Raw genomic sequence first — 26,802 nt, 5'->3', positions numbered from 1 at the left:
TTGCTGAGCCTTTTATAGTCAGAGAAGAGCGACTACGCTGCAGTGAACCTGGTTGAACTCCACTCTGCTTCTCAGCAGTACCTCAAGTAGCTTAACAAGTAAAGGCCGAAGTCGCAGAGCACCACAGCAGGTCTACTTGAAATTCCAACACTTTCTTATTTCTGTGATTATTTCTCAATAAAGAAAACAAGCAGCTGTTGTGATTTTCCTCCCTTGAACCAGCTTGAATATTGAATTTATTTTTTGTGCAGAGACCCACACACATTGACAGTCAATATACTGTATAAACCTGGTGAGGAAAAATGAGCCATTACATCATGCTTTCCATCCACGTGACGACCCTATTGTTTGTCACTGAATGAGACTGTAAATTAAAAATATTACAAATCCAAAGGAACAATCCATAAGGCATTCAACTCAATCTAGTGTGTGTGTGGGTGCGTGTGTGCGTGTGCATGCACGTGTGTGTGTTTGCTGGTAAATACTTGAAGACAAACAATTCGACCTTTTCCCTTCATTGTTGGGCTGTTTGCATACAATGCTACTGAAAATTAAATCAGCAATTTCTTACTGCCCAGTTTCATTCATGATAAATTTATCAAAGTCATTACAATGTGTCTGTGCTCTGTTCTCCAACACAAGGCACAGAGACGAAGAACAGACTGTTCTCAAAGGTTTCATATCACACTTTATGAATAATCATGTTCTTTTTCCAATGATAACTGTCCCCTTTCTAAGACTGGCATCAAAATCTAGCAATTCTACACAAACCAGATCGAAAACAATTAGCCATTACAAAAAAAATGTTAGGTATTGGCCACAAAAACAGATACTGGGGGTTTTTCAGGTGTAAGGAAGAGGAACACAAGTTCTGTTATTGTCGCAGAGATGTGTTAAATAACTTGCACCCAGGCTGCACCCAGGATGGTCCAATTACACCAAGGTGCACTAAGTGACAGGTGGGTGCATGAAAATATTTCTGCTGACACACTACAAGATTTTTCCAACCTGCTAGGTTGCCTTACTGCACATGTAAGCAGTTTGACAATGTGGGAAACTGGGGATAAGTAGATAGACATTTTAAGGATATATAATACAGTATATAATATCAAGTCTTTTACACGTTTTTACGTCTTTTATTTTGGTGCTGCCTCTGGCCCGGTTAGAATGATGGTAATGTGTAATCTAACATGATGTTTCATAGTTGGAAAGTATCTTAATAACCAATTGTTCAGTGTGTTCAGTCTTTGCAAGAAAAGATAATCTTTTATTTACAAAAGTAGTAACAAGTTCAGAAATTCTACAGTAATTCAAAACAGTGCTCATATAAAATGCTCCTACAGTCTTTTTTATTAAAAACTAGTAACTGTAAATGTCTCTTTACTGCTTCCCTATAATCAGATTAACAATACTTAGTTGGTTTTGTAAAACATGAGTGTACTCATGGGGTCAATAAAGAGACCAAATTCAAGGAAGTCAAGCGACGGGAAGTTGGTTGATGTAATACAGTGGAAATGTGAGGAAAAGTGATCTGTGTAAACTAACAGCCGTCTAATCACACAAGTCTTCTCATATAATCAGATATTCATAATCACATGTCAAATAGCATGCAAAGGATACCTGAAAGCTGTTTTTCTTGGCTAAGTTTTACACTGTGATGGTTGGACTACATAAATGTACGCCCTAAATGATTGCGGTAATTTAATCGTTTATTTGTGTGGCTATACAAACACTCCTAACATCACCTGAACCTAGAAGAAAACTGAACTCAAACCAACAGTGTGGCAATGCGGCATATGATGCACATATCACTGAGAGCCTCACCACATGGACAAAAAAAAACAAGGAGACGGCAAATGGCCAAAGTGGCACTCACATGAAACATTTGCTACCCGTAACAAGCAAGTGCTACAACCACCTACAATGCCTTGTTGTAGAAATGCCTTGAAAATCTTTGAAGCCATTTGTATGGATGATACTTGTGCAACTAGAATAAATTTTTTCAAGAGAATGTATCACAATGTTTTTGTGCATTTTGCTTCATAAGTCCATGTCATTTGTCAGTGCCTTGTTTTCACTGTTTTCACTGTAATAAATAATTTATCTAGCATGGTCTTTATTCAACCTGCCCTGTGCTGTCATCACTATAAAGAAGTACAAGAGAGGAAAAAACAAAAGCATCCCAAGAAGACCAATCGCCATTCATGCAGTACTATAGACGTAGCCCATGCACTTGTGCACAGAGGTACCTCAACGCAGAAAATTCACTCTTGAGGCACCAGGTCCAACTAACAAAAACAGAAACAGAACAAAACCTTCCTTCCAGTGGCAATAACACAAATTAGCAAATAGCATCTGCAGCACATGCACACACACAGACACACACCTACACAAATATGCAGCAATTACGCTGTGCTGTTACTTCTAACAGGTTTATGTGTCACCTCAGACAGAGAAAGAGAGGGTGTAATAAAAGCAGCAGTTAAACTGTCTGGCAGCACTTGTAGTAAATGTCCACCTTAGGCTATAATAACAGTGTAGAAACAGAATCTATACAAGCTCACTGATGAAACCTTGAATCTTTTAAATTGCTAGGAATCACAACCTTGCTCTGTAGTTCCCATAGTTGTGGACATAAATAGAAATATAGTACAGTCAGAGGGTACTAAGACAGTGAGAGATTTTTGGACATTTAAAATAAGACAATGATAATGAGGTTCAATACCTGAAGGCTAGCTTTGAGGGTCCACATCAGATGAAAGAAAAATGTAGCCCTTTTTATACATCGTTCAAGTCCAGCTATTTTTGGGAAAGATAGTAATTGGAAAAATTAACATTAACATAACAAATAAACTGAAATAAAGTCACGAGATTTATTATTTGGCTGCAAATCATTTGCACTTAATGACAGGCATCAGAAGACAATTAGTATTATGTTCCCTGGTGTTGCTCTGCCAGGCCAGTACTGAAGCCATCTTCACTTTTTGTGTGTTTCAGAGACTTTCTGTTTTCAGTCTGGTCTTGAGCAATGAAACACATGTTCAGTAGGATTGAGGGTTTTTATGGCCATAAAAATCTCCATGGTTGCCTTATGTGTGCATGTGAAGGATTACTGTTTTGCTGCATTTTCTAAAACTGTGAAACTGGGCTACAGTATGAGTCCCACATTCATGGATTGGACCACCCTTAAAGCTAAAACTCACCTCAACTTCATAGTCATTATTTCATTTCAAATGCAATCAATAGTAGATCCAAAACAATTAAAAAACATTAATGTCCAAATACTTTGTGATTGCACTGTATGATAGAGAGGCCCAATTAAACGGGTGAGAAGATTATAGAACCATTTAAAGGGCATTCATTTTGTGCATGTGCAAGTGCTAATATGTATCTGGGCCAGCGCCTAAATGGCAGAGCATGGTGTGAATCTCCAGCTTAATAAATAGGCAATAGACACAAGGGCTCCTAAGCTGCCCCACTTAAACTGAGAGACAGAATTATGTCTCGGTCAGTCCAACAGCTGCAGCTCAAGTTACAGTGTCGACAGCGAGCAGCAGGCTCCGAGGTGCCATTTGACACATACTGTAAGTGGCATGTAATTGAATTTCAAGGAAGAGTAAAGATTTATAAGTTTAATACAGGGAGCAACTGCAGCTTTCAGGCCATGCCATGTTCCAGGAACACAGTTAACTTCTGTCAGAGTGAAGATTTCTTTTGCGTGTATGTGGGAGCGCATTTTTTTGTTTAGGAGGAGATTTTCAAAAACTTCTGATTATCCTGTCAACAGTACAATGTCAGACCTACATTTGAATAATATGTGTTTTCAAATTTAGCAACATTAGTGTGGACTTAGGAGGAAAGCAGCCTTTAGTTTAGAGAAGAAAAGGCTCATCCCATCTTGTACTGATTGTAATTCCTTCTGCTTGTGTGAGGGTTTATTGTAGTGAATATTTCACCTGGAGATAAATTTGCAAGGTTATTAGAGTAATACATGTACATAATATATTTTCAAAGGTGAAGGAGTAAGGTCATGTCTAAGGAGGACGATGTCACTGTGATAAACAAGAACATTCACCGTTCACTGAATGCTACAAAACTCAGTACCCGAGGAGAATGGTGTCAGTGTGTGAGTGTGTGTTCTGGCATGTTTAAACACCCCTTTGAGACTCATCGTTAGTGTGAAGGGATCAACACGTGTTGACTCATTCACACTGACTGTTTAACATCACTAGCATTAACATTTCATGAGGTGACCGAAAGAAAGCCTATAAAGTTACACCAGTTGAACTCTACTGTCTCATGTATAAACACTGCAGTGACATCAACCTTTTTGTCTGGTATGTCTGCATGGTTCAGCAGTGATGTCTATGAAACTAAAGGTATGTAATGAAAGTTACTCATGACTAACACTTTGGTATGACTGTGAGTGGAATGTGAGTTCATTGTCCTCCATTAAATACAGGGGTTTTTGTGTGAAAGTGATATCAAACTTGGTTCAAATAAACCAAAACATTGTTTGTGGTTGGATGTTTATAACCTGGATTCAAGACAAGATATTTTTTGTATTTTCCAAAACTTCAATCTCCTCTCCTCAAAATAAAGACAGTGTTTTAGTATTCAAACCGCCCCAATTACAAAACAAAGCTATAGTATGTTTAAAAAGATACAAACTGCTTTGAGTGCATTTTGTTCTCATATTGTTACTTGTAATCATGAGAGAAGACACAGAGTTTTTCATGGAAGTGATACATGTTTTCTGTTTGTTGAACAGTGTGGAGCTGTAGCTGAGATAACTGAATAATAAGGATGCCATGTTACAGTAGGGTGTATAGTTTTGAATATAACATCATGTCAGTCCTCATTACAATAGATAAAATTAGAAACTCATGAACACATATGAATATTTTGCAGAATGCCACAATTTGAAGCAGGTCCAAAAACCCCAAAATGCAGATGTAAAAATCAGAACAGCTACAAAATAACTGCATCTGTCAGCTGTTTATATCCACCACAGTACGATGCTGTGGGAAGCACATTAGGGAGGTCAGTCTTTGGCACCGAAGTGACAAGAGCAGTGACAAGAGCAAAGGATAAAAAAAAGGAGGAGAAGAGGATGGAAAAAAAGGATAGGACAGATGAATATAACAGTAAAGACAGAAAAGACAAGAGGGATACAAAGGAAAGAAAAAGAGAGACGAAGAGGGGAGAGGTGGCTAAGGGGAGGAAGAGTGATGAAAACAGAAGTGGGGAAAAAGAGTGAAAGAGAAGGATTAAAGTATAGGTAACCTATTATTCAAGTCTGTCCTAAAAGTAATAGTCGGGTGCCCAAATGAACATTGACACCTCAACTGTCCAAATTAGTCAAAATCTTTCAAAGTTACTGTCTTTTTAGTGCCAAATTCCCTCTATTTGTTACCATACTTCCACCACAGTGAGACAAAGAGGGAATTTTTAACTAAAAAGACTGTGACTGTGGTAGATATCCACATTATTTGACTAACTCAGACTGCTGAAGCCTCATATTATCTTTGGATAAACTTTTAAATACATTTTTAATCAAAACACTTGACTATGGATTTTGTCCCCCATCACTTACATCATTTCCCCATCATTTTAAGAAAGACTTGAAAAACACTGAACCTATCCTTTAAGGGGGAAGAATCGAAAACGGAGAAGGAAAGAGGCGCCAGCTTGGATGAAGAAAGAGGGAGAAGAGAGTAATTTAAAAGATGAGAGTTGATAAGAGGAGAGAAAGGGAGAGTTAATAGTGAGGTGAAGAAAATGAAAGGAAAGAAAAGTTGAGTGTGACTGGAAATGGAGAAGAGGGAGGCAGCCAAAGAGAAGAGAGCAGGAGAACGTGTGGAGAGACGGATTGAGCTAAACTACACTATATTGTACCACAAAGTTGTAATGAATGAGAGAATGTTTCGAGTCCAGTGAACTCAGCATTGGCCTGAATAAAGGACGTGCATCCACCCCCCCCTGTCAGTGACTCTTTCCATGGTACTGCCTGTTACTGCTACATTCCAACAGTATGAAGCTGCTCTTACTGAGCAAAGGAGTGGAAACAGCAGGAGCTTCCAGAGAAACAGGCCCAGGCACTCTACGCAGGGGGTTGGGAGAGGAGAGGTGGAACAGTTCAGGCTGAGAAGTGTCTGTCAGACAAAAAGTGGCTGCAATTCTGTAAAAGTCAACTGAATTAACTCCAAACTCCACTGCAGTGTTTAGTTAATAATGTGCAGTAAATGTGATCTAATGTTTCTGTGATAATGAGGGTAATCGATTTTTGGTAACTGGTTGTGCTTATTGGCGGATAACATCAGAGATAAAGTCAGAGAAGGGTCAATGAGTGAAAACATCCCTTGTGCTCTCTCTCTCCATTCAACTCAGCTTTTGCAATGCTACACATGATACAAGAGATAGAGAGACACTTTCAGCTGATAGGTTAAGTGTATGCAGCTGGACTTTGTGTTGAAAATATGTAGATATTTATATGTATTTGATAAGCCTTCTGACCTGTAACAACTGAAATAGCCTAGACTACACACTATCTTTCTCTGTGTATAAGAAAAGAAACAGCATCTGAGATTTCATGCAGTCGGTGAGTGACCTCCACTGAATCAAGGCTCTTCACAGCCACTTGACCTGTTCTGATTAAGTGTATGACATCATTACGCTCCTCCCATGAAAGGCATGACCCTACAAGTGGAGATGATGTTGTGTTTTTGGTAGAACAGAGGAAGGAGAAGTGGTGGAGGATGGTAACCAGAGCCAGCCAGCCAGCCAGAGAGGCGGATGGAGACACGGCAGCCACAGGGGCCGCTTCAAGCCTGGTGGTGATGAGATGCGATGGGACCCGACCCTGCAGAAGCCCCAGCCAGTGTGTTAGCTGACTAATCCTCTAGCCGTCCAGTGCCAGGATCCAGACTCATCAGCTTTGGTGTTCTCTTGTCAGACTCATTTTTATAACGTCCCACTGGTCAATTCTAACCACTAATGCCCAACACAACGGCCTCTAATGCCAAGTGATTACGGAGTGCTGTTTTAGCACATTTGTCGCCTGAAAAGAAAGAAAGAGCCACAAGGCAGTAGGGCTGGCTCCCTGCTCAAAGGACCAGCCTGATGAACTCAGCAGAAAGGGAGCGGGCCTAAAAGCCAGTCTAAGCCACCTCTCTCTCGTAGTGGGCACTACAGGGGCCTGAGCTGGGTCAGGACTGAACTGGGCGGTGGGCAGGGATTTACAGTGTCCTATTTTACAGCATATAGACAGTTCCTGTGAGCTCACACGTGAGGAGAGACAGAATGTGCACATCCGGACCCATCTGGCACGCTGGACAGAGAGATGTAAGGGTTAGGTTTGGTTTCAAAGTCGGTAGGGAAACAAGCGTGGAGGAGGATATGTTAAGGAGGCAGGTAAATGATTAATGGTGAGAAGGGTGTAAAAAGGAAGGGTTTATTGAACAATATGTAAAAAATATACAAATAAAAGCCTTTGTTACTTTTTTCCAACTTAAAAAAAAGGTACAACATACGATGAATTATCCCCTTCCCTGACTGAAACTTGGACAATACCGTTACCATCTAATAGCACATGGAAGTTTATAATGAAATAAGACTATGTTAATAAATAGCACCTAATAATATTGTCTTGGATTATAACCACTTTAAGATTATAGCCGAACCGATACTGGATTTTTGAAATTTTTGACATCAATATTTGAGATTTTAAAAAAATGATAATGATGTATAATCCAATATTAGCTTTTCTTCATGAACCTGAGCAAACTATTTGGATAGAGATCCCATTAATTTTTTTAAAATCATTTCAACCACAGAATATACTGAGCGGAAGATAGAGAGCGGGAAGTTGAAAAAAAACTATGTAATGGTGACACTGTTTCTAAACTACCTCAAACATATCTCTGGCATGTCTGTACTTCAATTTCTTGTTACCTATTGGCCAACATCAATGGCAACACCAATATATCTGCAATAAGTGAATATCAATCTATATAAAGTATCGGCTCAGTCAATTCATTTGTCTGTTGCTCTAATAATTACAACCTAATGACCTGCTTTTAAAACATTTTGTCTCCATCATTGTGGTTACATTTGCTCACTATATAGAATATAAATTGAAGTTACAATGAGGATGAATGGAGAGTTGATGTTGAGCCACTGTATTCATGCACAATGAGCTCATTCCACAGCGCACGCTGACTGTGAGCTTGTCTATAGCAACAACAACAGTGGGATTGAACCCAAATGAAAATCTCTTTCAGGCTTGACTAGACTACAAGCCAAAATGCTGGTAAGGATATTTTTGTGTTCTTAAGAGATAGGGACAAATAGGAACGTATTCATTCTTACCTTAATCTACACATATGGAGAAATGTGATGGAATAAATGAAATACAAAGTGAGTTAATCTATTCTATAGCAGAAAAAATTGAGGTCCTATCCACTATAAGGGAAAAAGCAAAATGATATGTGTCCTTATGCTGCACCATTTGTTAAATTACTCCGTGTTTTACTCTTGGTATTGCTATATACTGGTGGCATCACAAATAAATACCAACAGGAAGTTGTGGTGCCTCAGCTGGCTGAGGCTCATACTATGCAACTTGGACATCCTAGGTTCAAATTCAGCTCTAATGTTTGTTGCATGTAATGCATCTGGATCCTGTCTCTTTTTTTTATAGTTGACTGCTTAATACTGCTTAATAAAGGCAACCCCCACCACAAAAAAACCCAAAATATATCAACAAAACAGAGAATAGCAAATTAAAATTCAGAGTCTTCATGTTGTATTTGCTTTTGCTGCTCCACTAAGAGATGTTATCTGCCTCTGTTTGCCTACAGCTCTTGTATCACCTGGGGCCCCCTCAGTTGAACTAGTGCCACTGGCCTAACCATGTGACATGTACAGTAAATAGCATATGGAAGCAACACTGCTGGGACAACAACACCAGGGAACGCAGAGTCAAAAAAACACTTCAGCACTGCACGACTGTTCATACTCAACTGTCAAGCCAGTTAGCTTCTGCTATCATGGATATTATGAATTGCTAAGCTGAGCCAAAGATGAAGAGGCCTGGCTTATTCAGATATTTTTACCGTTATCACAGGCTTTTAAAACTATTTGGTTTTAAAAGCCTGTGATAACCATATAATATGATAAAGCCATAGTGTGTGTACCCAACTGTTTACTGCAGTTGGGTACACACACTAGCTAAGAATGTAGAGATAAATGCATCCAACAAAAAATGCTTCTAATTTGATTATTTTCATGTTTGAACTGAGAATAATGAATAAAAACACCTGTACGTACTACTGTAAGTTAAAGGCAACTGGACTGATTTTTTTGTGATGAAGACCAAAACAGCGACCCTTAACTTGCTCTGTCTGACTGACAATCTTCACATAAAAGGATCAGCTTTTAGAGTTGAGTAATATCTTCAACCCTTGAAACAGGGAAACATTTTCAAAAACAATTAGCTAAATTGTAGTACTTCTTACTTCCTGAGGGGCTGGCATTTTGGATGCAGTATATTATTCTTTGACATCACATTAATGTTCTAAAAACAGTATATGTAAGAAATATGAACATATGGCAGTAATTCTCCTATAAATTTAAAATTTCCAAGACATAACAAATGTATTGTACATTACAAATATAAGAGAATAAAATGAGCACATGGACTCGTTGCTGTCCATCCCCTGTGACCAACTAATGGAACATGCATATCTTGAATTACAGAGTGTATCAGAGGGAACATTATGCAGAGCACAGCTACAAGGCTGTGATTAGTTCTGTTGTCATGCTGTTAGTCAGTGTGTAATATGCAAGAGCAGCAGTCCCGCGGGAAGGTCAGACAGTATGACATACCAGGACTCTGCAGGACGACAGCATTTTACACCAGAATCTATCTGAATCACAGCACTTAACCCTGGACGTAGAGATATAAAAATACATCTAAAAATATCGCTGGTTAATCATTTGATGTCACTCCAGTGATTTGTTTTCACCTCCATTTTATTGTTTTTGTCATAAACTCAGTGGTATGTAATCCACTTTGACGAAAATTATTACTGCAGATAATATTCAGGTGTCTCAAAATATACTTGACATGTTATGTGGTAAGCCTGGTCTCAAACCATTTAAAACAGGAATAGTAAGGGGATGAAAATAATCCTCTTTGTATTTCCCTATTAGACACGCAATATTATGCACAGACAAGATTAAATGGTGAATTTCACACTGAAATCCCTTCAATGGAAGTTCTGAACTGCAGGCATTATATAGAACCTATAGGACTGTACAGCCTGTGAGAAACACAGACTAAGTTTTACTTCAATATCTCCTGTGAAGAGATTTGTCCTCTGCATTTGGCCCTCTCTATATCACAGAAGTGGGCAGCCTAACATGCAAAACTTGCTGAAAGTTAGAAGTGCTAACCAACCATTGAGTCAAGAGACATTTTAAAATTAGATCCATGGATTCTCCTATAAAACTTACCTCTGAAATGTGTTCATTTGAAATAATATCAGATACAACCTGTTCAACATGGTTTTTTTTTCTCTTCACTGTCATTAGTTGATTCATTAGTTGTACTAAGCTATAAACATTTTCCATTCTCCTTCTCTGTATCTAATTTACTACCATTACCAAAACACAGATACAATGACTATAAGATGATTCAAATCAGTAAGCAGACAAAATACTAGCTTCCTCTTCATGCACGTGTTTGGTTAATATTAAAACACTGACTTTAACTTGGCACAGTTCAACCAGCAGACTACAGAACAGACTGTTCCCCTTTCGTAGTACATGTTCAGTGCAGAAGATGATCAACAAAAAAGAAATATCCTTTGGTGTTGCAATAAACATCTACCTTCAAAATACATCTTTCATCTTCCTCCAGAAGAACAAAACATTTAGACATGACCAGTATGAATTGAAAATATGAAAACATGCTAACCTCAAACACTCACAATAAAATATCAAGCCTAGAAAATAAAAAAAACAGTCTGCTAAACAATAACTTTCCAAAAAATTACATTACATTAGCTCTGTGCTCATCAAACATTATCAAAACATCTCTCACGTTCACTCACCACACATGCGTGCATATTCCTGCACACGGTCTGACTCCAGCTACGGTTAACCCAGAGGGATGCTTCTACCCGTGTATGTGTCCCTCCGCATGCACGAGCAGTATGCAAGCCAGTGCGTTTGGCTGTGTGAGTAAATGCAGGGTGATCCTCAGCAGCGCACACTGTGGACTGAGAGCAGAGCCAACCTGGTGTGACATCTGTGAAGGCCGTGAGATAATCTACATGACACTGCCACTGATAGGAGTGGAGTTATTGATTTAAAAAGCGGCAGCTCTAAAATTAGATTCCTATGCGTTCTGATTGGGCCAGAGGCATGCACCTCTGTGCTAATCTGAGTTTATGGGCAGAGTTCTGTGTAGTGATCAAAGCTCTGATGATGGTAATCGCTACAAGTCCAAGAGTCCTGTCTGAAGTCAACCTAACAACGGTGGGGCCCTCTGCTCTGACCTCCTGTTCCCTTCCTCCCTCCATCCTCTCTCCCTGTGATAACAGAGACATTCCTGAGCTCGTTCCCTGCCTCGCCGCAGGCCTCTCCCTTAATTCCAGTGGAGTGTGTGGAATGTTGGACTGGAGAGCCGAGCAGCCAGGCGGCTGAAGGGGAACAGACGAGAGGAAATGAACAACATTAATAAACTGGGGTCTGTTATGGCTCCTGGTGCTTGAAGCACCTGGATGCCCACAATAGGATGGACACACACACACACACACACACACACACATCCAGAGAACATCTGCCGTATATTGTGCAAATCTGGAGCAAGCCTATCCATATGCAGCTGTGTGACTGGATTAACTATGTAAGTGAATCGGAGAGCTGGATTACAGGAAGTGATGGTATCTTTTCAACATACAGATCAATGACTTGCTTTGGATCCCAGCAAGAAAATGACATTGAAGAACTAGCAAGACAGATTTAAGAAAAAATTTGTCCTGAGAATGTTTCACTTGGTAATTTCTCCAAATAGTGCATTTTTATCTATTTAATGATGTAGAGTAATAGCGCCGCAATTTTCTAGATGCATAACTGAAAGTTGGAAGCTCTACTTTGACTGTAAGACTACTCTGATCTGAAGCCTAACTCACTCAAACAGAAAAATCAACAAAATGAGAAAATTCCAGAAAGTCAGAGGTTGGTCTATTAGAGTCTCGGACAATCAAAAGGTGTGTAGGTGTGTGTGTGTGTGTGTGTATGTGTGTGTGTGAGTGAGAGAGACAGACAAACACAGAGCAGAGAGAAAAACAAAGCTGGTACAGGCCAGCTGAGCAGAGCACATGGAAGAATAAAATTGGAAGATAAACTTAAGAGAAGATGAGAAAAAAAAGACAGAAATTTGGCAAATATGACAATCTAAAAAAAACCCCCAAAAAACGAGGGAACACTTTGTTCTGGGCAATACAGTGAGAGGCAGAGTGATGGGCTGGAAAAAAAAGATGAAGGGCAAAACATATCAGAAAGAGTGATATACTGCACTGCAGCAGAGTCAGACTCGGAACATAAATCTCTAGCAGTCCTACGTGCTCCTGGAAATCAATTCTCTTCATTGGTTGCTACTTTATTTATGGGTCACCATTAGGGATAAACCATCAGCAGTTATGATGACTGAGACTGCTGTTACGGAAAGGTGGAGCTTGGTGGGGTACGAGGAGGGCTGTCACCAATACATCCAGCTGCCTCTGCTGAGAATCAAATGAGCACGTTTAAAGGTGCAAATGTTGCAAGCAGATGAGGTATCAATCACCAACATAGGACAATTACTGGATCAAAATTTGTGTTTCTTCAAGGTTGTGACCATTTGATTGGTATTAAAGAAGTGAAAAACAAGCAGGTAATGTTTTCCCTCCCGACTAGTTTTGCTCCTGACAAAGTCAATAACTATCTGTGCCCACATGCATGAATGTGTGTCTGGCTGCCAGTCTCTCTGACAAGCATGCAACTCCTCACACAGGGAGGAGAGGATCAAAAGCGACAGCGTCACAGAGTTGTCACGTTCACACAGCAGGGTTTGTAGTATTGTGACCTCTTTGACAACCTTTTCCAGCACCCCTCTCGACATGTCTCCGTCTCTGTCCAGTTTGTCTGGCAGTTGTCCCCCCACGACAACATCCCTACCTGTTATTGCCGCCTACCTGCTTGGCTCCCTGTTTTCCTGCCTGCCTGTCTGCCTGTCTGTCTGTCTGCCAGCCCTCTTCAGGACTAAGAAGGCCAGCCAGCTTTATTAAAAGAAAACAAGCAGGAGAAATAACAGGGATGCAGGGATATGAGGACGGTTAATCTGCTGGCAACGTCACTGAGGCTCTGAGGGAGCTCCCACTGAACACAAGCCAGAAATATATATTGTCTGAGGGTGCCTCACTGAGCAGGGCTCCTCTGACAATGCTCTGTGGTGAAAGCTAGGTAAGGATTCTGAAAAAAAAAAGTAAAAACAGTATTCTTTGCAGCCCCACTGAACTGCCAGCTTAATGCGGATGGCACCAGGCAGATGACATTCAGTTTGTTAAAGAGAAACGACAGGAAGGCAGTAGAAGGCGGCGAGAAATCTAACATACAGAACATTGTTTTTTTGTCTGTTTCTTAGAGAATTCTGGCAAGCTCCAAGTGAAGGCGCTGACCCATGGATGACAAAATCCCTATCACCTGACTGATCAGTCATCCCCCGCTGCCTCTCCTCTCCACCTCCTCTTGTACTTTTAATGAAATATCCCCAGCAAAGACTCGACACCACCTCATAACTATGAGCAGAAGTTCATATCTGCCTTTTCTGTTACATCATCTGAATAAGAGCAAAACATCGGAACATTTTGTACGTGTTGTCCACGCAATCTTCTTCTGTGGCTGTTCTCCGCGCGAACATCAAACAAATCTGTGAACAATTGCCATTTCATTTTCAAGGGGTCATGCAGATTTTTGTCTTGGATAACAGCATTCAGAATTTAGTCTAGCAAAGCTATTTATTTTGATGTTGGAAAAACTCCTTCTCATTAGCATGTAAACAAAATATTCAATAAACAAAAGATCTTCAAAATTGCTGTATCGGAAAATATCAGTCCAGATGAATCGCTGCCCATCTCTCTCTCTCTCCCTATCTCTCTCTTTTTCGCTCTCTGATGCTACACAGATCTGCCACTCTGCTTGGCAGTGAAATCCCCAGTGGGCCTTTCTGGAATGTCAATTTCAGTTAATTAAATTTTCTGGCATCTGCTTTGCTATGAAGTCACAGAGGGAGCCACAATAGTAAAGGCAGAAGATCTGTCAGAACTTTAAGTGTAGTGAAATATACATTTATCACACATGAAATTCCTGTTGTTGCTTATTTAAATTTAGTATAGTATAGTAATACACAACATAGACTGCTCACATGCATGCTAAAAGGATCCACCAAAAGACAGATATCCACCTCGTTTTGTGTCATGGTTTATTGATGGGCATTTAACAAAAATTCTGCTTTAGCTGCTCTGATCATTCTTCACCATCTCATTCTCTCCGTCTCTGTCCACATCCAAACATCACCTCACACACAAACTGGCTGGAAGGGATTTCAAACACATGCTAGGCAAATGTAAAAACGCATAAAGACAGATGTAAATAATATAAAATACATCCACTTTTTCTGAAGAGTAGAAGAGCATCCTCTCCCAATGAGGCAGTTAAAATGGAGACCAGTGTTGAGGAGGTCAGCTGTATGCTGCCACATTCAGTTGGTTAGTGGTGGAACTCTGCCCTCTGCAGGAAAAAATCTCTCATTGACCTGTTTTTCAAGCAGGTTGACTGGAGACAAGCTTCAGCGCTCTTTCTATCCTTTCACCGTAGCACGAGCACTGCTAGTGACCACCTAGGTGTACTGCACAATAAATGAAGGGGAAAAAAAAGAAAAAAGAAAAGAGTAAATAGATCTTGTGTTGCAGCCAACAGTATGCATGCAAGTTGTATCAAAGCAAGGAGCAAATCTAGCAGAGAGATAGTGCTTTTCAAGGCCTTCAGTTTCTTTTTTTGAGTCATGAAGTCATTGTTATTATCCAACCATTATGACACTAAAATGTACAAACTGTACATTTATACTACATCCTTCCAAATAAATAATAATGAATAACAAAGGTAATCCCCACAGTCCTTTGTGATTTACTATGACCAGAGCAAACATTTCAGTGTAACAGTTACTTCCTGTATGATGTTTAGTTTGTGTTTGTAAATTGTAAATTGAAAAGAAATCTTATAAATTCTCCATCTTAATAGTATGATTACTCTCTTGTAGTATTAGTCTGATCAAATATGCCACTTCTCCTTGCTCAATATATTAATTTACTTTACTGAATGTATTTACTTCAATTTGTTCATTTAATTAAAAGAAAATCAATCTGAATGCACTTAATAAGGATAAATGCATACATCTTCTGCAAATAAAACATCTGAATGATTCAAAGCAATTATTCAAATCATTTCATGCCTGCTTAAACACGTGTATCCAAAACCTGCAGCTTATTTACAACTGTGCATGACCTTTAACCCCAAAGGCCCCAGAGGTCAGTTTGTGTCCCTGTGCTATGGAAGTCAATCGACAAAGAATGCTGACTCATTTTCCTCAAAGAAAAAAGAAACACAAACACAAACACACACACACACACACTTTCCTGGTCTCACATGTGCTTATTTAAATAGTGTGAGAGGCAACAGTTTCCAAATTTAGTACTGGGGAACTTTGTATTTGATCATGATGTCAGCAGTCCTCTACAAAATAATGAGTGAGATTATTTTCTATAATCTCACTCTACTAAAAGAAAAAAAGAGTAAATAGATTGAGTCTTTCTATGTTTTTATTGCTTCACCTACAGTATAGACAGTTATGTAATTGCACAAAAGGTCAAATTTAAGGTCAGACATCCCAGAGGAGGTTTTAGGGACAAAATCGTATCACGTGGGTATTAGTGTTGTAATGTAGATCTTTCGGGAAAGTTTGAATATAAAACTAAAACTGCAATCACTCATAAAATGAAAATATATGTGTACCATTCATGCCATGAATGTATAAATATGTGAGATCAAGTAAGGTCTCTAACTGGTCAGTTTGAGAAAATAGGTCCCATCCCAGTTACTCATCAGCAGCCCTCTCTGCCTCGTTTAGTGGACTTGGGCGAAGGGGCCATCAAAACTGTGAGCAGAGTACATCCCTCAGCAGGTAACATCCTGAAATAGCAACCTTGATCCTAATGGTGCACAGCACAGCCCCTGGCTTCTGACGAAATCCATCCTGAGAACCCCCTTGTCCTCGAGCAAGCATCCTCCTGAGGCACGCACACACAGAGGCAGACACACAGAGGCAGACACACAGAGGCAGACACACACGTGCAGTGACAGACAGACAGAAAGACACGCACACACACATATCTCCATGCACCCGTCGGCTCTGATTAACCCATTTCCTCTTGTTTTTTTGTTTTTTTTCCCCTCTCAGGTTTTTTCTCCATCACTTGCTTTACTCTCCTCTGCAGACAGACGCCACGAAGCCAGGTTGCGGGTTGGCATCATGACTTCCCCCGGGGGCATCTCACTTTACAACGTTTCACATTTCTGGTGGTCAATTTAGTTGAGAGGGAAAATAAAAGTCAAACGTGAAATGAGAGCCCCTAGAGGTGCCTGCATGGAGGGAAAGGTTAGAGAGACACAGATCTTTCTGTGTACCTGCAGCACTGAGGAGACTGACATTGCTGAAAGAGGGCAACATACTCAAGTGATAAAATGAAGTACAGGAACAGAAATGACACTCTGTACAGTCTCCACTACCACCGACTTCACAAAGCATCACAAGTAAGAAGTATATTCTGTTTAAAAATGGACTGTGGTCTATAATCTGCCTAAGATATCTGACTTAGACAGATAAGATTTTCTCAACACACTTTCAGCTCAGTACTATTAAGTTCTACAGCACAGAAAAAACTGTTCTTTATATATTTATGAATGTGTTTTTCTGTATACATGTTTTTCTCTCATTTTTGATTATATAACATTTGTTTTGTTTTGTTTTCTCTATTTTTACCCATATTTGTCCATATAAAACATTTTCATTTATCCACATTACATGTTTGTAGAATCAAATTTTCTCTCAGTTTTAAGGGTCTCTCTTTGCTCGAGTACATGCAGCCAGATTATTTGTGAGAGGCAAGAAAAGCCGAAGCTATGAGGAAACCTATGATCATGTATCAAAGCCTCAGTCATCAGGACATTTTGCATAAATATATAAAAGCTTATATGTCCTGTTATTTTATCTCTCTTGCATTAACTCTTATGTTAAATCTCTTAGATCTTACATGAAGCATTGAGGTTTAATTTGAAATGCTGCTTCATGAGCTGCTGAAGAAACGACTTGTCTGTTCACTATCATGCTTCATTAGATGGTGATGAGAAACATAAAAAATATTGGAGATAATAAAAGCACGTGACAAATGCACTTGACTCACAGGCAACACAAATTAACAAGAGAAGCTAAGACAACAAGCAGTCCAAGTCCAAACTAGAGATACATTTCATAATAAACACCTTGAAGAGGTGATTCAAAAAACCCAATATTTCAAAAGTCCACTAACAAAAAGAAATACAAAAACAGATTTCTCCAGTTTTCTATTGTATTCTGTGGATCTTGTGATACATTGCTCGTCTCATTTCATTCATGTATTTTATCAGTTGTACTGTAATTGTTTCGGCTGTTGGCAGTTTGACTCCTTTATTGATTGGTTGTTGTTGCCTTTGGCTTGAGTATCAAGATGCTGTTTTTTTTCTATCGTGAATTTAATAGCTGGTGAAGGTCTGTAAGAACAATATGTTGATTTCTAAATTACCTCACAGTGTGTTTACGATGAGTTTACTGCTTTCTTTTGCAGCCCTTCTCTCTGCTAACATAAATGCTGAACTGAGTGACCTCTTATATTATATCATATTAACACTATTCTCAATGATGATCACAAGTGTGGTAAATTGAAGCAACAAAATCTAACTTAATACTTATGTGACAACATTATAGTGGCTAAATAAGAGATTGTAGGTATTCTGTGAATTCAAACAGTCCTCCTTCATGCAAAGGTAATTAGCAATTTGAGGGAAACATCAACGGAAGAAAAGAAGCTCTTTTCTAGAGCTGCAACAAAAAGCTGTGAGATATTTCACCCACAGATTCACTAAAATAAAAAATAAAACAGTTGACATAAGTGCACACTACAGCCTGTTTTCCTTTTGTGCCCTCTCAACATAAAAAAAAAACTGCCCATTCACATTACTTTAACCTGTGTGTAATATCACCCTAACCTCCCACCCCCAGGGGCAAAGTAATTGTGTTGCCATGGAAACAGAGGAGAGGGCCTAAATTCTGAGCTGCCGAGAATCCATCCCATCTTGTTAGACGAGGCTGCTGCTGCTGCCACGTGGTACAAGATGAATGTTGAAGTCATAAATTAACCCAATCTTCTCTTTCATAATACAACACATCTTATGCATGAGCCAGCTACTTTATGTTCACAGCTGACAACTGACACGCCAGGGTCTCTGAGCACAGAACACAGCCCCCCATCCCCCCCAAAAAAATTGGATTAAAAAACACAACAAGCCCAAACCATTACAGACCTTTAGGAATTACAAATGCCATTTAGTTTAATTTAACTCCAGACTACAAGGTGTTATAATATAATAATTCAAAACACCACTGCTACTTAAGGTCACAGAGGAAACGCTGTCAGTCACTGAGCAGAAGAATAATAATATGAGTACTACATGTCTAATCAGAGGAATGCATGTTAACAGTGACTAAATTAAAGCTGATCTGGCACGAGCATTTTGAAAAAGTAAGCCGAGCAGGAGCACAACAGTTGCATCCCATGGGAAAGCAACACAGGGTTACAGTATGTGTCAATAAGAGCTGGTTGTTTTTCGATCAATACAATTAGTTGCGCTACTCTCTGAGGTGCTTAATGTTATTTATGCGATATCGACAGTTACCTACCTGGTCTTAAAAAAAAATGAGTATTAATATACTGTAAACAAACACGCAAACAAAGAGCTTGAGAACAATAGGTCATCTTTAACCAGCTGTAGCGCATTAAATCAATACTATAGAACAGGGGTGGGGCTGTGGCCACATGAGCAAAACAACACCAATACCGCTACTTTTCTTCAATCAATCTTGTGATTGTTCTGCTCTCTTTTAATTTTCCACCCTTCCATCTCACCTTGTCGTCTCCCTACTTTCCTCACTCATCCTTTCTGCATGTGCCCTCTGGTAACTCCTCCACACCTCCTCTCTGCCCTCCTCCATCCTACTTTTCTTCTGTCCCCCGTTTGAGAAATGCTGACCTGCAGACTCCCTAATGCGACCAATCAATATCACACAGAGGACAGCAGACCGCCGGACATACTAATATGAAGACACACTTCCTGCAATATATGCAGCCAGGGTATCCCCCCAGCCATTTCCTCCACACATAGAGCATGTACACACACACACACACACACACACACTACAAACCAAGAGTGATTGATTAATTTAATTTAATTTCATGTGAATGGCTCCATATGACCCTGTGTTAAATAAGGCCTTCTCACTTACAGGCTGCTGCTGTGGATGTCATAGATCATTGCTTCATCTATCTATAGAACCAACATTGATTCTGCCTGCCCTTCCTGCTGCCTGACATTACATATGCATAGTGCCGCGGGATGAGCTAACACGAGGGGCAGGGAGCATGTCATTATGCAGAGGGCTCCGTGTCTTTAAACAGCTAATGAATCACTCCGATCAAAATCAAAGCCATAGGGAACCAGAAAGCTACAGCCTATAGATTTGCTGCTGGTTAATGGCGAATGCAATTAATGGGAGACTTCAGTGGTCGTCCCAGATCGCAGGCATGAACTTGCAGCCCGTAGAAGTGATCAAACACTATAAGCTGAAAAGGTAACATAAACTGACAAGTGAAAAACACACATGCTTTTATCCCTCTTTTTGTGTTCATCACTTTTGTGTTATGTCATTATTATTATATCAGTCGTAGTAGTCAGCGGTGGAAGTATTCAGATCTTTATGTGTTTATATCATAAAAACATGTGTTGCACATAAAAGTGCTTTATTCAAGATTGTACTTAAGTAAAAGTATGCAAGCATTAACGGCACAATGTACTTATTAAATAAGTACTCATTATGCAGCAGAATGGCTGCTGTCAGTTTTATGTTACTACACATTATATCACTGGATTATTCTTACTGATGCATTCATGTGTAAGCAGTATTTCAATGCTGTAGCTGGTTGAGGTAGATTAAATCTATATGCTGTTGAGTAGTTTATTTTATTTTATTTTTTTAAAATCTTAATCAGCATAGTAACCAGTAACTACAGCTGTCAGATAAAACTAGTGAAGTATAAAGGACAATATTTCCACCAGAACAGTAATGGAGTAGAAGTATTAAAGCTGAATATAAAATAAATGGTCAAATTAAGTGCAAATAGAACTTAATTGTTCTTAGGAGTAAATGTATGTAGTTACTTTCCACCACTGGTACAAAGTAATAGTAGCAGCGGCAGATAGCATCAGTAGTTGTAGTAGAACTGAGGAAAATAACAAACTTTGATGTTGTTGGTTAATGGTTGTTGATGTAGGACCAGAAAGTCAGTCAGTCACTCGTACTTGCTTTATTAACAACGTCCCGGTCCTCAGATCTTCATCAGGAAATGTTCATGCAACTAGTAATCTGAAATGTCTTTCTATTTCCTGTGTAGTTTGTTTTGCAGCACAACTGTAACTGAAAGAAACAATTTCTCTATTTGATATAATTAAATATCAGTATATATTTAGTATATATATTTTTCTTTTTATTAGTGTTTCACATACATACAGTAGGATATACATAATCCTATAATTTATCATCCTGAGAAACCAAAAACAACATAATATTCTACATACAGATACCCCTCATCACACACATCATACTTATTGTATTATTATGACAACATTCACCTAAAAATTACTATTATTGTTCACTCTATTTTTTTCTTACTTTTTTTTATTCTTCAGCATTGAATCTGACATGAATATTAAATCTATCCTGAAAACCTACATACATGTATCATATAAAACATGCCTTCTGTGGGATTTATGTATCATTATCAATGATAAATGCATTAGTGCTGCCCCTAGAGGCAAGCAGAGACAGAGCAGAGCTGTGGTCCCCGTCAGACGTTGCCCGCTGACTTAGTGTGCAGCTTTCTCTTGATCGCATCATATATCTACAGAAGTAATATCCACAGCCTCAGTGTGTGTGTGTGTGTGTGTGTGTGTGTGTCCATACTCACACAAAGACACAAGCACATTCATACTGTGTATCTAACGAGGTGGTATGACTTAACAGGCATCAAACAGGGAAACTTCTTCATCCGGCATCTGATCTGACCAGACATCTGAATTCCAAGATTTACTTCCAAAGTAGCTAGTGGACCAATTCAACTTACAAACTCAGCAGCTTTTGGGCTGATGGCTGGTGTATGGTGATCCCAGAGGCTTAGCGCTACTGTGGGTTTAATAATTTGTTCAAAAATAACCACAGTTGCTGCTTTAACACCACCCGACGCACGCAAAGGTGCAGGCACAGCACAGTCGCACAGTCGCACAAACACACGCACATACTGTACACAACCAAAGAGGCTGCGGACGATTTTCAGTGGCCTGTTTCAACTCAGGTAAGATAAACGACTTGTATGTGGAATGCAATTTTGTCCCGTTGTGCCTTGAGAACAAGGGATGAAGAGAGTGAGTTATAAGGTGTCTGCGGAGCCTCCTGTCTATCCGGGGAAAATATATTCATCTAATCGGAACATCCTGCTCCCTGCCGTCAAACCATTCTCTCATCCCTCACACTGCCCATCCATGTCATAACCTCCACTCCTCCCTCACATTTATCACTCCGTTTTGTAATCTCTCTTTTACACTCTCTCTGTCAGCCAGTGTTTGAGTGTTTGCCATCTCTGGTCTGCACCCATCAGCCCGGCAGAGAGGTCTGCCTAACCACAGAGTACACGATCAAGTATGTTCAAAGTCCGCTGGCAACGTCTGTCCGTGCTGGATGATGACACAGCACTCAGAAAGTTTGGGAGCTTAGTAGGAACGGAAATGTATGTAGGTGCAGAAAATTTTTATACAAAATGCTGTAACTTTGAAATAACATTAAGCCGTTTACTCTGAAAAACAGATTTTCCACATTTGGACAGAAAGTTATGAACAGAAATTGTTTAAATGGACACCTGCCATTCAGTTCTGTGTTACTATTTGCTCCAGAATGCTTCAGGTTGAGGACTTGAGCTTCAATTTCGGTGCTGAATACTTGCCATGATTCATTCAAATGAATAAGGTGCATAACCATAACTGCAAACATCCAACAGTTCATGTTGTCAGTGGACATTTACCTTTAGAAATGTCAATGTTTACACTACCCAACATAATATAAACTGTAGAGAGGTTTATTCTTTTGGAGTAAAGAGGCTCCTTTTGCTTTGAATAAAGCATTAGCAGTACATTCCACAGTGCTCATGTGAAAACATTTGTATCTGTGATTTTAGATAATTATTTTTGTGTTTTCATCTCAGTTAAAGAAGCAGAGAGGATACTAAATTTAAAACAGGCGTACCAATTTGGCATCCTAGATGTACAATCTGTTTATATGACCTGAGCTGGTCCTCACAATTCTGGTACTAGCATGATTCAAAGATATTATGTATGATCATAGTAATCGCTAAAGGGTAAAAAAAGATATACTCTACTTTTGAAAATAAGCGTTATTCATTATGAATGGTCCTTAGGCCTACGGGCTGAGAAACTTCCATACATTACATTTGGCAGACGCTAAATGAGTTGACATGTGAACATGTTTTTCATTGCCCAAGCTTTCTTAGGCAATGAAAAACTGTCATTAACTACCTCTAACACAAACAAAAATCTTCTTGTTGTCTCATTTGGACAGACTAAGTATTAAAAATTAAGGCTAGAAAGTGCAAAAAGATCTACTGGGAAACAAACCATGGCTCAATGATCAGACAGAAAGCTGTGCCACATGAATCTCACCAAAACAGTGTGTTCTTTCACCCCAAGGACTCTGCATATCAGGTCACACTTCACAATTTACAGAAACACACATGCACACTCACACACACACACACACAGACACACACACACATCCATCTACCCAATGACATTGTTGCGAGGAATCAATCCGTTTGCTCCAGAGTGAAGTACACATTGGCAGCTACTTTGCATTAGAAGACAAATAGAGGAGCCACTAGTCTGTATTGAATAAATAATAGCTACAATCCCTGGTGATTTCACTCAGTTTAAACACGGACTTTTCCGAGTCTCTTCTCGCAGCCCTCACGGTGCTGTTTTTGATTACACAAAAATAGCTGCGAGTGAAAGAAAGAAAACACTGCATTATGAAGTAGATCATTTCTTCAATCTATTATTCATGCTTCAGACGATGCTTCATGGACATCTTGTGACGGGTCGAAGCAGGGTAAGAGAATGGAAGCTAATGTATCTGGGTAACATGCTCCAAGCAGACGATACTGTTGCATAGAGTGAGAGTGCAGTGAGATGAAATGGATACTGAGGCCTTTTTTTAGTCTGCATCTTCGATATTCTTGATGGAAGGAGAGGCATAATTGAAATTCAATGCCTGAGAGTCACATACAAACTTTCAACCTCAGTGGAAAATTGTGTAAAGACTGTGTAGGATAAAACATGCTGTATTTGCGCTGAGATTTATTGTTGGAATATCATGTTCTAGAGAGGAGCGAGAGAAAGGATGAACAGATTGTGAGAAGGGAGGTTTACTTCAAAAGGAATTCACAGGTTCTCTTGAGGCTGTGTTTGAAGATTATCCTTGCTGATGGATGGTCTTTAAAGATAAAACTGTGAAGCATCACTGGGACTCCAACTCTGACTTCTGTGATGCCTGAAATACTTTTTGCAGTACTCACATCAGTGTATGTGTTATGTACTGTACGTCTGTTGACAGATTAGGAAAAGTATAAGGCCTGTGACAGAGCAGATAAAAGCTACAGAGGCTGTGGGGTAGATTTCAAGTCTGAAATGGTGAAATCATATATCATTTTTACCTGGGGCTGAACAATTTACTTTTTTTTATATCAAAATCAAAAACTGAAATAGTGTGATTCTTAAGTTGCAAAAGCCAAACTTTTAATCATAACTTACATAGCAAACAGTTTCTTAAGCTGTACAAAGTGAAAGTTTTTGTTGGCAGCCATCTGTTGCTGGCAAATTGAATTTCAATGTTAATTCTTGGCTCTCGTCTGGATAATACGACACATTATAGCGTGAACTACTGTCTTCGAGGAAGAAACACCACTCTGTACGTGGTTTATATTTGATAAATACAATTGAAAGTGGACTTTTGCGTAATTTGTCAAAATAATCCAAGTGATCGCCTAAAATCAGTTTTCAAAGAAGTGGCTAGTGTCCAGTGTTAACAAGGAAGAGTTGTCAGAACATCCCAGTTAAACTGCTAGTCACATTATACCATGGTTTTAAATTTACATGTAAATATGTTCTGAAAAGCTCTAAACTAGGACTTTTGGGTTTCAGGGCAGTGAAGACGTTTGCTCTGTCAGACTGTGAAGCTAACTTCAGCTAGCTCAACCTGCTACAGTGGTTGTCAGTCAGATATCAAAACATTGTTTTATTTTTCATTAATTACTACCATAATTTGCATGTAGACGTTATCAGTAATTAAAGCACCACTTTTGTTTGTCATGGTTATATTTCAACACATTAAGTAAAAACATATGTTGTTTAATACTATACGGACCACAAACACAGACCTGGAGTTCATTTTATAATATTTTTTCACAATTAGAATTTCAATTGCAATACAGCATTCATCTAAAATATGTAAATCAAATATTTTCCTCAAATTGTTCTGTCCTATTTTTATCCCAGTAACATGGTTGCTATAGTTGGACAAAGTATCTTCCACTCGAGCCAGAAGGAGTTTTTTGTTTTTGTAGATGACATAAAAGCAAAGTCACATATAACTTTCATTCACCATCTGCCTCTAAAGCTCCGGCATGACCAACCTCTGCTCTTGCTTCAATCACGTCTGCAAAAGGTAGAAAAACCCGCCCACTGATTTAGGCCAGACGGCTCACTGCTAAGTATTATGCAGCAGAGCACTCAAGGTTGTTTTAAAAATCTATGAGATATTTTCGTCTCTGTCTCCGAATTAGAAACTGACAGGAAACTTCATGCCATCAGTCATCAGTCAATCAAACTGACAAACTGGCTCAAACAGACGTGTATGTGTTGCATCATTCAGGATGGCGAGGCTTTGCTGTGTCATCTCTCAGCACGTTCTTGACTTGTCATCCAAACCCTGCGACTTCTTCTGTCCACCTTCAGCCCACCTTCACATCAATAATGGATTAACTTGTGTGAACTGCAAACGCTGTCTACCTTAAACGTAATCATAACGAGTCCCACTCCTGCTCTGACGACACACTGGCTGCTGTGGAGGGGAAGAATAATGACTCCTTACACAGGCACACCAGGCAGCTCCCAATTAAGGCCAGCTAAAACACTGAACACTCAAGGAGCATGCACACACACACACACACACACACACACACACACACACACACACACACTTAGACACACATGCATACACACTGCAGACTGTCAACATGAAGAGGAAGGATGGGGGCGGATTAGGAAACATCACACTGTGAACATTTATTAAAGGAGACATCTACAGAGGGTCAAGATATAAAGAAAGTAGTGGGGGGGGGAGAGAGAGAGATTCAGTAGTGCTGTGCAGGGGAGAGACTTATCTGTATTTGTGTGTCCACTGTGGTCCCATGCCACAAAAAAACAGCTTCACCAAGCATGCATTAGTAGCAGGTTGGCATGCTTTTTACATCATAAACCGTTGGTTGCTTTCCCAAAAGCCAAACTGCCTGCACCACTCATAAACACACACACATGCACACACACACACAGGTACACACCAACACACACACACGCACGCACAAGTACACATGAGTTGACCGGTGGAGGGAGTGGGCCAAACGCAGTTCTCAGCTCAATGGACAATCCCAGAGTTAGTAAGGGTTTTTAGCTTCAAGCAGCTTACCCAATCATTTATCAGATTAATACTTTTCACGAGAATAAACCAGTCATAGAGAGAGACATATGGAATGTGTTAAACTGTGTTCATCTGAAAACCAAAGAAATATTGCATAACCAAAGGTCATCATGTGTGTGTGTGTGTGTGTGAGTGTGTGCGTATTAGGGCTGTAGATTGTGTAGATAAAATCTGAATGAAACCATTTGGAGAAAAAAATGCGTTTGGACTTCACAGACACTTGCTTTCCCATTAAATCACAACAACTGTAATTTCGTGAATGTAATCACAGCTTACATTTTATACAGTATTGTAAAATATTATTCGCTGCAGGAATCCAAAAAAGCAATATTGTTTAGAGATAAGGATTTTTTTATTTTATTTTATTTTTTCTGTACTTTACTGTAGCAGTAGTACAGCAAAGTAGCGTGATTCCGGTTGTTAAAGTTTAAGTTTAAGTTAGTCGGTGCAACAAATCAAGAATAAAAAAATATTACTCTAACATCACAGTTGTTCCATTAGGAGACACG

General features: G+C 39.4%; 1 protein-coding gene across 14 annotated transcripts in view; it reads right to left on the bottom strand.

The window, feature by feature from the left end:
* The window catches only part of tjp1a (tight junction protein 1a), a 122,470-nt gene that overhangs the window by 55,855 nt on the left and 39,813 nt on the right, over window positions 1-26,802 (bottom strand). Inside the window, exon 2 of one of the 14 annotated variants that reach the window (XM_042390624.1) lies at window positions 11,118-11,708. The exons of the other annotated variants lie outside the window; for them this stretch is intronic. Coding sequence (XP_042246558.1) covers window positions 11,118-11,132 — 15 coding nt within the window. The 5' untranslated portion in view covers window positions 11,133-11,708. The remainder of the gene's footprint in view (window positions 1-11,117; window positions 11,709-26,802) is intronic. 14 annotated transcript variants of the gene reach the window in all.

Source organism: Thunnus maccoyii, chromosome 1 (assembly GCF_910596095.1).
Source record: "Thunnus maccoyii chromosome 1, fThuMac1.1, whole genome shotgun sequence".
Classification (NCBI taxonomy): Eukaryota; Metazoa; Chordata; class Actinopteri; order Scombriformes; family Scombridae; genus Thunnus; species Thunnus maccoyii.
Note: the sequence above shows the minus strand (reverse complement) of the source record. Positions and strands in the feature narration are given on the sequence as shown.